Source organism: Macaca mulatta, chromosome 20 (assembly GCF_049350105.2).
Source record: "Macaca mulatta isolate MMU2019108-1 chromosome 20, T2T-MMU8v2.0, whole genome shotgun sequence".
Taxonomy (NCBI): Eukaryota; Metazoa; Chordata; class Mammalia; order Primates; family Cercopithecidae; genus Macaca; species Macaca mulatta.
In genome coordinates this window covers 15,237,426-15,253,870 of record NC_133425.1, presented here as the reverse complement: position 1 = coordinate 15,253,870, position 16,445 = coordinate 15,237,426, and the positions used below count along the sequence as shown (strand labels likewise).

The 16,445-nt window shown below is 38.2% G+C and overlaps 1 protein-coding gene across 26 annotated transcripts in view; it reads right to left on the bottom strand.

Moving 5' to 3' along the window:
- Positions 1 to 16,445, bottom strand: part of MRTFB (myocardin related transcription factor B) — a 310,684-nt gene that overhangs the window by 174,182 nt on the left and 120,057 nt on the right. For 17 of the 26 annotated variants that reach the window (XM_077987084.1, XM_015125644.3, XM_077987083.1 and 14 more), the window contains one exon: positions 13,156 to 13,220. Coding sequence is in view for 2 of the 26 variants with exons in the window: in XM_077987065.1 (XP_077843191.1) it covers positions 9,860 to 9,900 (41 nt within the window). In the remaining 24 variants the exon portion in view is untranslated. Of the gene's footprint in view, positions 1 to 1,086; positions 1,249 to 9,859; positions 9,984 to 10,085; positions 10,192 to 13,155; positions 13,221 to 16,445 lie in introns of all 26 variants that reach the window. The other 9 variants (XM_077987074.1, XM_077987079.1, XM_077987086.1 and 6 more) reach the window with 3 other exon arrangements.

Sequence of the window (16,445 nt, the reverse complement as noted above, 5' to 3'; positions counted from 1 at the left end):
ATAGAATCATTTCAGAAAATAGAAAAAGCTGTATCATGTTAGATACATTGTAATTATTTTTTCCAGGAGCTGATAAGGGGTTCCTCCAGAAATCAACATTTTAAAAACTTCAGCTCTATAACTGATTTTAAAAGTGATACAATTTGCAGGGGTCTGGGATCCTGACACAGAAATTTTCCATGTAATTACTTAACAATGCAGAACTCAAATCCAGGATTTTGACCTCATCATTAAAATCTAAAATATACTCTCCCAGTCTTTGAGTCGCTTTGGTAAAATTCAAAATATACAAAGTCTTAGTCTATTAGATATTTGTTCAAACTTTATCTGAAAGAACAAACATTAATCTGAGATTCAAATGAAAATCTGTTATTTTTTAAAAGATCATAATATCTATATATCTCTTAGATTAATTTAAAAAGCTGAGATACTGTAACTAGATTTGAGTTCTTAAGAGAGAAATGCTCTACTAAATTACAACTTGCTAAGATACTGACCTGCATTCAAAGCCAAATTTAATGAAAGTTCTTTAGTGAAAAATTAAGTACATAAATAAAAATGGCTCACATCTCTACTGCAAATTTAAAGAAAGGAATCTAGGCAATATGCAAAAACACTAAAAATATATGCAGTTTACTGTAATATCTTGTCATATGGAAGGGTGGCAGGACAAGAATGCTTAGCCTATAAAAGTAATACAATTGTATTTATGCTTTAAATTGTTAAAAAAAACTCAAGTATGAATATCGCTCTTTATATAAATACAACTATGCTTTTCTAATATTTACATAATAAAAATTATAGCATATCTGAGCTACCAATGGTTTGGTTTTCCTGACTACAGAGGTAAGACAGAGTTGGAAGCACACTGACTTCAAAAATTAAACGGTAAAAAAACCAAAGTCAAATTCCATTTCTAGTCTAGTGTTCCAATAGTCATTAAGAGAGAGGAATCAGGAGTCAGATTTCAAGATGCCAAGATCTGAAGTCTATAATTCATTTTATTTTTATATAAAAGATGAAACTAAGTTAACATCAGCTATTCAGACTACAAAATTTAAGTCTTGATGTAAGCTGACTTCTTACTTTTAAGGTGAACTTCCAATCCTTTCCATTCACAAATAGGACTTGATTTATTAAGTTTCTTGCTTTGTATCTCCCGAGTTGATCAAAGCACACTTTCTTAGTACAATCTGTATTGTTCCAAGTGTTTTATAAACATCTCTTGTGAGAGTTTACAGGAGTGATCTGAAATCATATCCAAGGTTTCATCCCATGAGTCAGTTATTCTTAAAAAGGAAATAGAATCTCTGTCTTTATCACCTTTATTTTCCTATCTATCACAAGTCTAATTATAATCTGTAACAAAATTTTAAAAACATCATTGGCAGGATTGTCAGCAGATAATTACTGGCATTAAAAACTAAACAGGACAAAAAAGGAAAGAAAAAGCACAATTTCATTACCTGGACATAAAAATCACAGGTCTAGACAATATCCAAACTTTTATAAAGGTCCCTTCCCTAGTAACTTTCAAGAGTTGTCAACCATCTAGCCCTACACAGGTAACTAACTCCTAAATCTGTTTCCTACCCTTACCTGAGATCCAATCAATCAACCCAACTGCCTACCGCACATGGTCACCTGCATTTATTCATTCGTACATAGATATATACTGTATACCCACTATGTGCCAAGTTCAGTATGCTGGGCTCTGGAGAGTCGCAGCAAAAAAAAAACCAGTCCCTGTCCTCTCAGGGCTTCTAATAGTGAAGGAAACTAAGTCAACCAAATAATCACAAAACTATGTAACACAGCCACAATTTCTGAGTAGTGTGGTACTAAGCTGATCTAAACTTTACTCACTGTACTTGGCTTGCATACCCCTGAACCTTTTCACAGGACAGAAGCGGTGCCATCATAGGTTACCAAAGCCACTAACTTGGGAGACATTCTTTTTTTCTTTTTTTTGAGACGAAGTCTCGTTCTGTGGCCTAGGCTGGAGTGCAGTGGTGTGATCTCAGCTCACTGCAACCTCCGCCTCCCGGGTTCAAGCAATTCTCCTGCCTCAGCCTCCTGCGTAGTTGGGATTACAAGCAGGCGCCACCATGCCCAGCTAATTTTTGTATTTTTAGTAGAGCCGGGGTTTCACTATGTTGGTTAGGCTGGTCTCGAACTCCTGACCTCAAGTGATCTGCCCACCTTGGCCTCCCAAAGTGCTGGGATTACAGGTGTGAGCCACCACGTCCGGCCTTGGGAGGCATTCTTGACCTTTCCCTTATTCTCAGATTGTTTCAATCTCTGGGTCCAACCCATATGTTTAGAGTGGATGTGCACAGATGGCTCTGCCAGAATAATCCTTCTCCACTTCTTCTAGGAACTCTCAGTGTGATGGTGATAGAGAGCTTCCAACAAAGACCCCAGTGACTGGCCAGGGGGGCACAAACTCCCAAGGCCGAGAGTGCCCCTGGGATTTTAAAACCAAAGCTGGGAGGGAAAAGCTATTTCCTTCCTCGTGGTTGGTGATGTGAAGATGGCTCCTGCCCTGTGGTAACATACCACTTCTAATCTCTGAGGTCCCTGGAATTGTGCTGGTTTCTGCAGCATTTCATTCCTTTTGCAACCTTCTCCAGGAATCTTCCAATTCGCTCCCCTTTTAACTCAAGATAGTCTGAGTGAGGTTTCTGTTCACTTGCAGTCAAGAACCCTGACTAGTACCTCCTAAACATTTCCAGCCTCTGTCTTCTACAACTCTACCACCAGTGCCCTAGTTCACATCCTTATCAACTGTCACCTGGACTCGTGTGACAGTCTAATGGGTTGCCTGTCTCTAGACCTGCCCCTCGCATCCAGCGTTCATAGTATAGTAACTAGAGTGACCCTATCACCTCCCCGCTGCTGGACTCTTCAACGGCTCCCCATCACTAAGGGCAAAATCTTAAATTCCTTAATGGGACACATCCAACTGTCTATAATCAATCTTCCTCTCCAACCAAGCAACTGTCACTCCTTGCCTTGTATTTTATACTATGACTATACAGAAAACTACACACACACACACACACCATGCTGAACTGATTTTGAAAACCTGAAAAAATTAAAGTGGTTTTCTTTGGGCTCACTTTTAGGCATCAGAGTCATCACACCTCTGTCTACATTTTATTATATCAATAATCCTAGATATGGCTGTTGTGAGATATCTGGACTTGGTGTATATAGCAGGAAATAACCAGAAGACAGACTAATAGACTGTAACAAAAAGTTCTGATCACCCACCCATCTTTGCAGACTGAGCACCAGCACCAACTCTTCTATAAAGCATTCTCACCTGAAAGAGGAGACTGCTCCCTTCCCCATCCTGGCACCACCATGGTCCTCTGTGGAAGCTTCCAGCATGGCAACGTGCATTCCTGTTTCTAAAGATAGGGCCACGTTCCACTCACCTCTGAATCCCCAAGCCCCGCAAAGTGCTCAGTATGTATTAGACACATAAATGTTCATGGGATGATGCGTGCATTTTGAATGACGCAGAACAATGAAAGACATCTTTCTGATTTAAAAAACAAAAAAGCACATTGGGTGTAAGGTTAGGAAATTTGGTTTTCTCACACTGAATGAGCTGAGAATATCTGAAACACAGACGTTTAATACCTCTTACTCATTGTATAGTTAATAAACTATTTAATTTTGTACAAATTTTTAAAATGGGAGATGTCTAGAAATAAGATGTAATTTTTTAACTTAAAGAAAATTTCTGACAGAGAGAATGGCACAAGCAACCAAAACAAATTGGAAAATTGGACTTCATAAAAATTAAAACACTACTTGCTTCAGAGAACAACATGAAGAAAGTGAAAAGACAATCACAGAATGGGAGAAAAGATCTTACAATTCATATATCTGATAAGGGTGGGAGTGTTTGGGTGTATGTGTGTGTATACAAAATATATAAAGAACTATCACCACTCTATAAAAAGAGTGCATTTAAAAAATGGGCAAATAATTTGAATAGGTGTTTCTCTAACAAAGATATACAAGTGGCCAAAAAGCACATGAAAAGATGTTCAATACCATTAGTGATCAGGGAAATGCAAATCAAAATCATGAGACACCACTTTACATCCATTACGATGGCTACTATGAAAAACACAATCATGGAAAAGCGTTGGCAAGGACGTGAAGAAATTGGAACCCTCAAGTGTTGCTGAGAACGAAAAAGGTGCACCTTCACACAAAAGCGGGTGCACTTTGGAAAACAGTTGGGCAGTTCCTCAAAAAGTTAAATACAGAGTTACCATATAACCCAGCAATTCCACTCCTAGGTATATACCCAAAAGAAATGAAAACCTGTGTCCACTAGAAAATGTATACGCAAATGTTCATAGCAGTATGATCCATAATGACCGAAAAGTGGAAACCACCACAATGTCCATCAACTGATGAAGAAATAAGCAAAATGTAGTATTGTCCATACAATAGAACACTACTCAGCAATAAAAAGGAATGAAGTTCTGATACATGCTGCAACGCAGAAAGAAGCCAGACACAAAAGGTCACATATTTTATGATTCCATTTATATGGCATGTCCAGAATATGTAAATCCACAGATAGAAAGTAGATGAGTGGCTGCTAGAGGCAAGAGAGACAGAGAGGAGAATGGAGAGTAGGTATGGGATTTCTTTTTGGGGTGATGAAAGTGTCCTGGAATTAGTCAGAAGCGATGGGTGTACAACTCTGTGAGTATACTAAAAATCACTGAGTTCTACACTTTAAAGGGTAAACTTTATAGTATATGAATTATATCTCAATACAGCTGTTATTATTTAAAATGGTCAAAGTCATATAGTAACACCTCTGTGCAGAGGCCTGTTGAATCACTCTGCTTGCTACAGGATAACCTGTTGTAAAAACACACAATCTGTTCAAATGAGGAAATAGTTTATTTTCCTACCAATAAATCCCTACAGTGACCAACCATAAAACCAAATCCAAAATAAAAAAGAGGAAAGAACAAAAAAGCATGCAATCTGCAATTTGCAATTTGCTGGCAGGTACAGAATGGAATTAACCAAAGACGGCACAAAGAAAAATGTTTATCAGAACTGCTTACTTCTCTTTGATTATACAGATTTAACAAGTCAAAGTCCTTTCTACTCATGAAAAAATGTGCCAGCTTCTTTATTAGCACAGAGCAAGGAAAAACAAGCATTCTCTCCTATAACCAAATTAACATCCCGCAGAAGGTCTGTTTGTACTTGGCAGTCATGAACCTTTCATCTCAGAGCGCTGCTAAATTAAACAAGTCTCTGCTGTATTGAACATGATGAGCCAGACACCCTGGCAGGCTCCTCAGCTTCATGAGTTGATGTTGAAGAGCATTAGAAATAAAGAGGATGGTGAAAATGATGGTGGAGGTGCTCATAAAGTAGCATTATCTTCATTCTGTTCAGCATTTCCATGGTCTACAATGGCAACATTCTAACAACTTTCAAGATTCTACCACCACCTCTCCCTGTCCTAGGGAAGAAAAGCATGGATTTTAGAGCCAGAGATCTGTACTCAAGTCACAGTTTTGTTTTGTTTTGAACCTACAAGCTGCATGCCCAAGTCCTGATTTCACAATCTCATTGAGTCCTTCTACTCTTTAAAACTGGGGTAATTAAATCTATCCTCACAGAACTGTTGTGAAAACAAAATGAGGTAATGCACACAAAAGACATCGCACAAGGCTCAATGTACATCCCCACCATAAAATTCCTCACTGCTCTTAACTCTTCAAAGAACATGCTCATTTTAGAGTTTATATCACACTATAAGTCATAGCCACCTTCTTCTACCCAAGGACATCTAATCAATCAAAAGATCCTATGAAGATTTCGTATTACATAAATTATTCCCCTCCATCCATCTCCACCTCACATAGACTTGAAGGTAACAAAGCCATGAATAAAGTCTTTCAAATGTATTAAATCAGGGCATGGCACAAAGCATTCATTCACCTAAGAGGTATTTAAAAGCACTGAACTGAGAGACACACCAGGAGAAACACTTACTATTAGAGGAAAATGCATATTTTGCAGTGCAATAATTGGCAACCTTTCCATAAAGATTGATGCAATCTGATTGTAATTCCCAAGTGTCAGTAATCAGTTCTTAAGGTAAAAGAAAAAGGAAGTGGGATGGTTTCAAGTACTCCAGAAAAGATGTAGGAGGATATCCTTTCACACTGACAGCAATTAATGTTTGAGTGATAGCTGCTAGAACAATCAGACTGAAGAACTTTGTTACATTAGAACAGACTGAAATATATTTAAAATAAAACTTACTGGGTTTAACATACACAAACACGTAATCTTCACCTTGAACTAGGCGTCCTCTCTGAGCAAACTGAAGAAGGAAAAGCTTGCATTTCTAGTATTTCCCATTGCCTAGCTATGATAAGGAAGGAACTGATGGTTTTCAGCCATATTCCCACGTTGGACATCTATTTAAAGAAAGTAGCCTAGACTCTGCAGCAATACAGTCAGACTCCCTCTCCTCAACTCAAGATAAATTTCCAGCGTGCCACAACACTAAGCAAAGTGCCCAGAGGTAGGAAGGAAAGAAATTTCTCAAGGGGAATAGGACATTCAGAGGTTAAGTACATATTCTTAACCTAGAGAGTTTCACTGACTATTGAGCTCATCATGGAACTTACGGCCCAAAGCTACTGTTCTCTCCTCCCCTTCCCAAACTCTACTCTTAAGACTTTGAGTTGAGAATACTCTTGGGAGAGACCAATTCAGCTGCAGATACTACAGAAGTAAGCCCTGAGTGTTGGCTTTGCTAGGGATCTATTCTCTGTACTGCATACAAGCACTTCAATTTTTTTCCCCAGGGTTAGAGTTTAATATAACTCCATCTGAATATTCTACTGCTACAAATTCTGTATATGAAGACAAAATTTTTCTCCTCTGCCCAACTTTCCAATCAAATGACTACTTCCCCTGCCAGACTAAACTTTAAGCTTTGTGCCTAAAATAGGAAGAAACTGTTGCAAATGCACAAAATCTAAGTCATTAAAGATGCTGAAAAAGTCTTCAAACTTTCTGTTTAAGTACAATGTAAAAATTATTACAAATGCAGCTAAGAGGAGAAATAAATAATAAAGCCTTAATTTTCATTAAGACTTCTGTTTACTGTAGTAATTCCTCACTTTCCAGGAGTATTTTTAGAATCAGGGCTTTAAAGCATGCAGTTAAATAAAGTCATCAGTAAAATGATAACTACATATAAGCAAATTCCTACAGTGCCACATAAAAAAGATTGAAGAAACCAGAAATTTGGTTATTTTAGAAAACAAATACAAGATTATACCGTTAGCCACAAGAAGATATTAGAGTTTTAAAGCCTAGAAAAACTTCATTAATTTAGTCCCTACTATTGAATACTCAATTATTTCAAGTCTGCCTACATTTAACTCTGGATTATTTATTAAGAAAGGGGATGCTAAGCAAATTAAAGTGCAAATAAAAATTGCTAGAGGATTATTTAGTCAATTTAAGATGTTATACATGGAAATAACTGCTGCTCAAATACTGATTAAAACTAGCTCATGAACTCTCTGGAATCCCATATTCCAACAGAAACAAAGTGTATGAAAAGAGAGGCAAAAACACTGCTTGAATCTATTAATTATTCCAACTCCTCTGTTTAGTTTGGCTGTGAAAAATTGGTTAAGAGTCAGAAAGGCTTAAAAGAGAGGATACTGGACAAAGATTTATTATCCATTCTTCTCAAAGGCTGGCAATCAACTTCTCTGCTTCCATTTTTAATGAAATGCTGAGCCACAATTAAAATATAGCTCAATGTATCTCCATTATAATTAAAAATATATTTTGGGACATTCATTTTAGCCTTGTCTTCAAACAACATAACTATGAAAAACTTTCCCATGTGTATACTATGAAACATAAATATGATTATTTAACAAGATCTAGTATCCTACTTAGTTTAGATACTTACTTTTCCCTTGACAACAACAAAAACACACAAACAAAAAAGCAGAGTCGGAAAATAAACGGGATACAGGCCAATTCAACATTTCAAACAAAATGTCACAAAATGTTATGGTAGCAAGTATCACTGTAATTGTCTATGTTTAGATTTAGGTACATATAAAAATCACAGATGCTAGTTTTCTTATCCAAATTAAAATTTAAGGCACTTCTCATTTCCATCCTAATTCTAACAATGACAATATTTACCAACCATTAATTCCTTCAAGCACAATGTGGGTGTTTGCCGTGTGCATGCCAGGTATTATATTAGGTGCTAGATGTAAACCGGTGACTAAAATACCAGTTGTACTACCTGGTCCCTGATTTGGTGGTATATGGTCAACAATGTTAACTTGGAATGAAAAGAAAAGCATCAACATTAAAGGCAATCTATATTATTAAAAGCTGTATTTTCCTTTTTTTTTTTTTTTTTTTTTGAGATAGACTTTCGCTCTTATTGCCCAGGCTAGAGTGCAGTGGCGCGATCTCGGCTCACTGCAACCTCTGCTCCCCGGGTTCAAGTGATTCTCCTGCCTCAGCCTCCCAAGTAGCTGGATTACAGGCGCCTGCCACCACGCCTGGCTAATTTTTTGTGTTTTTAGTAGAGACGGGATTCCACCATGTTGGCCAGGCTGGTCTCAAACTCCTGACTTCAGGTGATCCACTCATCTCGGCCTCCCAAAGTGCTGGGATTACAGGCGTGAGCCACCACTCCTGGCCTGAAGATGTATTTTCTATCTGAAGAAAAAAAGGTGACTTTTAATTGGCTTTTTTTTCTTTAAGAGATGAGATCTTGCTATATTGTCCAGGCTGGTCTCCAACTCCGGGCTCAAATAATCATCTCACCTCACCCTCCTGAGCAACTGGGATTATAAGTATTTACCACCATGCCTTGTTAATTTTTTCTTATTTTAATTTAAACTTTTTTTTGGTAAAGACAGGGTCTCACCATATTGCCTATGCTGGCTCTCTGATTTTCTTGTTTGAAATAGCTCCTGATAGTTAATTGGCTTTTTACTAAGTTAAAGAACAAACCATAGGTCAATGACAAAGTTGGTATATGTTTCATATGAAACCTTCCTCAAGTAAATCTTACTTGATTAAAATAAAATCTAAGGCAAATATAAAATTCAAGATCACACTCATATCAGAAACTGTTAAAATCATTTAGACAGAAGAGATTCAACATCAGTAAACATAGGTTTACATATGAATGCATATTCACATAATCCACATAACTCAATAATATCATCACCCAAGTTTGTAAGTCATATTCTACATGCTATTCCACAATTGATATCTATGTTTGAGGCATGTTAAGAAAGTAATCTTTAAAGCTTCTTTCTTTATCTTTTTAATTTTTTTCAAGACAGGGTCTCGCTCTATCGCCCAGGCTGGAGTGCAGTGGCATGTTCTTGGCTCACTGCAACCTCCACGTCCTAGCCTCAAGTGATCCTCCTGCCTCAGTCTCCTGAACAGCTGGGATAACAGGCGTGAGCCACCATGCCCAGCTAATTTTGCATTTTTTGCAGAGATGGGATTTCACTATGTTATTGTGCAGGCCAGTCTTGAACTCCTGAGCTCAAGCGGTCCACCTGCCTTGGCCTCCCAAAGTGCTGAGATTACACGTGTTAGATAACATGCCTAGACTTAAAGCTTCTTGAAACTGCACTACAAGTGAGTAAAAAACAAAGGGAGAGTTCGCTATGGAGGAAAACTTTCAGTATTGGAAACAGTAACAGTCAGTTGACCTATAGTTTAAAAATATTTATAATGAGTTAATGAAGGCAACAGATGAAAAACAAAGAATTCAACATACTTCAACACTCTCATCATATTTAAAGTCCAAGAGCATTTCATCTATGCATGAGAACCACAGGTATCTTCTCAATAAGAAAATTCTTCACGTTAGTAAGAATATCAAATTGGAGGTCTTTGAAAACCTAAAAGGTATATTCCAATTAGAAACCTTGTTGTCTCAAAAAAATACTGTTTTTGTCTCCTACTGGATTGCCAAAGATTAAAAAGATTAACAGGTTACATACAAAAGAAGGCGGTGTAAGATGGTGGAACAAGACTCTCCAGTATTCGTCCCAGGGCAGAAACATCAATTTGAACAACTATCCATCCCGGAAAACACCTTCACAAGAGCTAAGAAAAACAGGTGAGAGATTACAGTACCTGGTTATAGCACAAAAATTAAAAAAGACACACTGAAGGTGGTAGGAAGGATAGCTTTACATTATCCACGTCACCCACCCCCCCAACCCTAGGCAGCATAGCGTGGAGACAGATACCATCAGATGGGGGAAAGAGAGGTAAGTAAGCATAGGACTGTGTCTTGAATTCTAACACCAGGCCCAACACAGTAAAACCCAGTACCCAGAAGAGCTCCATGGCCCCTGACTCTAGGCCAATACCCGGGGACTGTGCCTTCAGACCTGTCCTGGATCCAGGTGGAAACCTGTATCCCCTATGAGGCAGACTCCATTTCCAGTCCACATTACTGCCAGCCAACTACAGCAGGGTTGGGCTTCTGATACCCTCAGTGGCTTCAGGATTCAGGCATCCAATTAAGAAAGGAAGAAGTAAAATTGTTCCTGTTTGCAGATGACATGACCTTATATATAGACAACCCTAAAGTCTCCACCAAAAAAAAAACTGTTGTAACTAATAAATGAATTTAGTAAATTTGCAGGATATAAAAATCAACATACAAAAATCAGTAATACTTCTATATACTAACAATGAACCATATGAAAAAAAAATCAAGAAAATAATCCTATTTACAACAGTTACCAAAAAATAAAATACTTAGGAATAAATTGAACCAAGGAGGTAAAAGATTTCTACACCGAAAACTAAAACATCAGTAAAAGAAAATGAAGACACAAATAAATGGAAAGACATCCCATGCTCATGGATCAAAAGAATATTTTTAAAATGCCCATGCTACCCAAAGTGCACTACTGATTAAGTGCAATCCTTATCAAAACACCAATAACATTCTTCACAGAAAGAGAAAAAAATCCTGAAGTTTGTATGGAACTACCAAAGATATAAACAGCCAAAGCAATCTTGTCATTTTATTTACTTTATTTTATTTATATATTATTATTATTTTATTGAGACAGTCTCATTCTGTTGCCCAGGCTGGAGTACAGTGGTACAATCGTGTAGCTCACTGCAACCTCAAACTCCTGGCTCAAGCAATCTTTCCACCTTAGCCTCATAAGTAACTGGAACTACAGGTACAAATGACCACACCTGGCTAATTTTTATTTTTTGCAGAAACAGGGTCTCACTTTGTTGCCACACCTGGTCTTGAACTTCTGGTTTTCAAACTATCCTCCTGCTGTGGCTTCCCAAAGTGCTGGGATTTGAGCCACTGCACCCAGCCACAATCTTGAATAAAATAAAAAAGTTGGAGGTATCACACTACCTGATTTCAAACTGTACTATGAAGTTACAGTAACCAAACAGCATGGTACTAGCTCAAAATACAGACACAGACAAATGGAACAGAATAAAGAACCCAGAAATAAATTTATGCACTTACAGTCAACTGATTTTTGACAAAGGTGCCAAGAATAAAAATGGGGAAAGGACAGTCTCTTCCAAATGGTGTTGGCAAAACTGGATACCCACATGCAGGAGAATGAAATTAGATCCTTATCTCACATCATATACAAAAATCAACTCAAAATGTATTAAAGACTTAAATGTAAGATGTGAAATCATAAAGCTCCTAGGAGAAAACATAGAGGAAAAGTTCCATGACATTGGTCTGGACAATGATTTTTAGATATGAACCCCAAAACACAGGCAACAAAAGCACAAATCGACAAATGGGATTATACCAAATTAATAAACTTCCACACAGCAAAGAAAGCAACAGTGAAGAAACTTCCTAAAGAATGGGAGAAAATATCTGCAAACCACACATCTGGTAAGGGGTTAACATCCAAAATATGTAAGAAACTTAACTCAATAGCAAGAAAAAAATCTGATTAAAAAATGGACAAGGATGGTGGCTCACACCTATAATCCCAGCACTTTGGGAAGCCGAGGCGGGTGGACTGCTTGAGCCCAGGAGTCTGAGACCAGCCTGGGCAACACGGCGAGACACTGTCTCTACAAAAATACAAAAAATTTGGCAGAGTGTGGTGGCATGTGCCTGTGGTCCCAGCTACTTGGGAGGCTGAGGTGGGAGGACCACTTGAGCCTGGAAGGTCAAGGTTGCAGTGAGCCGTGATTGCACCACTGCACTCTAGCCTGGATAGACATTTCTCAAAAGCAGCATACAAATGGCCAGGTGTGGTGGCTCATGCATGAATCCCAGCACTTTGGGAGGCTGAGGAGGGTGGATCATCAGAGGTCAGGAGTTCAAGATGAACCTGGTCAACATGGTGAAACCCCGTCTCTACTAAAAACACAAAAGTTAGTCGGGCATGGTGGTGGATGCCTGTAATCCCAGCTACTTGCAAGGCTGAGACAGGAGAATTGCTTGAATCCGGGAAGCGGAGGTTGCAGTGAGCCAAGATTGCAGCACTGCATTCCAGCCTGCGTGAGAAGAGTGAAACTCCGTCTCAAAAAAAAAAAAGAAAAAAAAAGCAGCATACGAATAGCCAGCAAATACATGAAAGTGTTAAACAGCACTAGTAAATCCAAGTTAAAGCCACAATGAGATACCTCCTCCTGTCGGACTGGCTACTAAGATAAAAGGTTACTGGCTAAGATAAAAGGTTACTATAACTTCACAGTACAATTTGAAATCAGGTAGTGTGATATAACCTAGTATGATATAAAGTATATATAACCACTAAATAGCTATGGGTTTCTACTTGCTAGATTTCCTTCTCAGTACCATGCTTTAAAACCATGAGAAAACAGGAATTTAAAGATTAGATTCAAAGAGGTCGAGAACGTCAAATGAACTTATTTGAACAGCCCACATTACTGGCATCTATCTACCTTAAGAACTCTAGGTTCTATGAACTTCACCATTCCTAAAACAAACTCCCTGTTAGACCTCAAGAAAGCAGGCTGTGAGAGGAAGTAAAAAAAATAAATAAATTACAGCTTCTTTGTTAAAAAAATTATTAAAAAACTTACCTCAGTAAGAATATTTAGTTATTTTCCTGTCTTACATTCTCTTTCTTAGCACCTTTATTGTGAACCTGAAAAAAAAAAAAAAAAAGGCAAAAATTACTTTTTATTGAGCACCTACTGCATGCCAGACATGGTGGTGTCTCCTGGAGAATGTGAAGTCTAAGATAAACTGGAAATAACAAAACAGAAGTTATTAAAATGGAATCGTCAGGAAGGAAAGTAAAAATTTCAAAGTATAACTAAAACTTTTCCTAAATTGTTCAAGAATCTATAAATGACTGTATTCAAAGAATTGTATTCAAGAAACAAGCCTGGAGAACTGCAGCAGGTTAAGAGTTGGAGTGCTAGGCTCAGAGCATCTGCATTAGAATCCCAGTTCTACCACTTTCCACCTGTGTGATCTGGGGTAAGTAACTTCTCTGTGTGCCTGTTTTCCCATATGTGTAACAATAGTACCCAATTCAGAGGACTGCTGAGGATTATATGAAATAATCCACATTGGGGACTCTAAAGCAGTTCCTGAAATATATGTTCAATAAATACTATTTTTATTATAATGTTATTATATAATAATAAATCTGCCTCTCACCATCTCCACCACCAGCATTGTTTATGATGACAATAATTATTACTAATTGGCTGGGCACAGTGGCATACACCAGTAATCCCCGGGCTTGATGAGGCCAAGGTGGGCAGATTGCTTGAGCCCTGAAGTTTGAGACCAGCCTGGGGCAACACAGTAAGACCGTCTCTCTTAAAAAAAAAAAAAAAAAAAATTTTGCCAGGAGTGGTGGTGCCCCTGTAGTCCCAGTTGCTCGGGAGGCTGAGGTAGGATGATTGCTTGAGCCAAGGAGTTCAAGGCTGCAGTAAGCATAATTGTGCCACTGCCCGTGTCATGTACTCCAGCCTGCATGAGAGAGACTCCGTCTCTAAAAAAAAGGGGAGAGGGGTGGGCATGAGCTTTGTACTCCAGGGGTTTACCGTATCCTGGGTGAAATAAGAGCTACCTAGACACATTATATAAAGCAAAAGAAAGATCAAAGTCAATTATTCATTCATTTAACAAACATCTGAATGTCCAATCTTTGCCAGTATTTTGCTGTGTGCAGGGCATTATCTGGTGTGCAGGACGCAGTTTCTCTCCTTACAGAGTTTACAGTACATCAAGGCCCAAGCTGCATGATGGACAAGCTATATGCAGAGACAGATACTGTTTTTGACTGGGTGGGGGACAATAACAGATCTGAACTGGCAGAATTAGGTAGCACTATATTCTGGGTGGGAGGAATGTGGTTCCAGGAAACACAGGGCCTCTAGGAAACAGAAGCAGCACCATTGTTTGGGTGCATCCAAGAGAGACTAAGGCAGCAAGGCAAGAAGCAGGAGGGGGCCTTGAACACCAGGCTGAGTTTGTTCTCTGTTTTCAGGTACATTAATTGTCCTGCTGAAATTAAACAAGAGCTTAGTTTTAACTTCAATTCTACTGTCTTGTAACTCTTTTTCTCTATGGGTCCTTTCTTTTTTTCTTTTTTGAAAGTGAGAAGGGTAAGAGTGGGAAAAAAACGAGGGAATGGCAACCTCAGCCCATGTTGGTAACAATGGTGGGAGTGGACCAAGGGCACTAATAGATGAGTTTCACATGTTTTCTCTTTTAATCCCTCTAACATTCTTACAGACATTATTGCTCCTTTTACAGGTTAGGAAACTGAGGCTCAGAGAAGTCAAATAGATTTTAAGTTCATAAACTTAACATGATCTTTATTCTTTAAAAGGTGCTTTCTGGAACTAGACAAAACGATTCTAAAGTTCACATGGAAAAATAAATAAGCAAGAATTGCCAAAAAAAAAAAAGAGCAACAAGGGGAAACTAGTTTTAAAAGACATTAAAACATTTTATAAAACCAATGTAGTACTGGTATATGAATAGAAAGACTAATGTCATACAATAGGAAGTGCAGAGATGTACCCCAGTACATCCAAAAACTCACACCACCATAAACTGGATTCAGAGATGAACACTGAAACAAATGGGTAACGATAACTGGTGGCCACATGGAAAAAGGAAAAGTTAAATTATATATCACTCTGAACACCAGAATAAATCCTAAATGGATCAGAGATCTAAGCGTTAAAATGAAACCATAAAAGCACTAAAAGAAAACATGGGTGAATTCCAGAAGTCGTGGAGGCCTTTGACGTAAAATCCAGATACCGTAAGAGATTAATGTTAAGTACATAAAATGTAAAGAAAGCCATATTTAAGCCTTCTTTATATCAAAATACATGAAAGTCATTTTAAAAAACAAGTAACAAGTTGAGGGAAACTGCAACCTCACAAAGGGCTAATCTCTCTAATTCAAGCATTTATAGAAATTGGTAAGAAAAAGCAATCCAAAAGAAAAACGTGCAAAGGGCATGAACAGATAGCTCACAGAAAAAGGAATACGAATAGCCTTTAAGCACATGCAAAGGTGCTCAGCCCGATTCATAATGACAGCAATGCACATTAAGTTATCATGATAACTACATGGAGTTATCATTTTTCATCTACAAGACTGACACAAATTCAAAGGTTAACCGTCGGAGAGGTTATGGAGAAATAAGGAGTCCCATACATTACTTATGCGAACTCAAAATAGTGCAGCTCTAGAAGAAGAAAGTATTTATACCAATTATAAATGCATTGCCCACTAACCAGCAATCCCACTTCTAGGAATGTATCCAACAGATAATGCCTGCAGATATACAAAACACGTGCACAAGGTTATTCAGCGCAGTGTCACCTGTGAGTCTCGGACTGGAAACAACTCAAATACTGATCACTGGAGGCTAAACAGCCAAACAACGCATATTTTACAATTGTTTAGAAAAACCTTTTCTGGGCCAGGTGCAGTGGCTCTTGCCTGTAATCCCAGCACTTTGGGAGGCCGACGTAGGTGGCTAACCTGAGATCAGGAGTTCGAGACCAGCCTGGCTAACATGGAGAAATGCCATCTCTACTAAAAATACAAAAATTAGCCAGGCCTGGTGGCATGTGCACCTGTAGTCCCAGCTACAGGTGGGAGGCTGAGGCAGGAGAATCGCTTGAACCTGAGAGTTGGAGGTTACAGTGAGGTAAGATGGTGCCACTGCACTCCAATCTGGGCGACAGAGCGAGACTCTGTCTCAAAAGAAGAAAATAAAAGAAAAACAGTGTAAAAAAAATGTTTCCTATATACTAATGTGAAGATATGTCAAGATAATATTAACTTTTTAAAAAAAGGAGAATATTCACAGTCTGTATATTTTATATA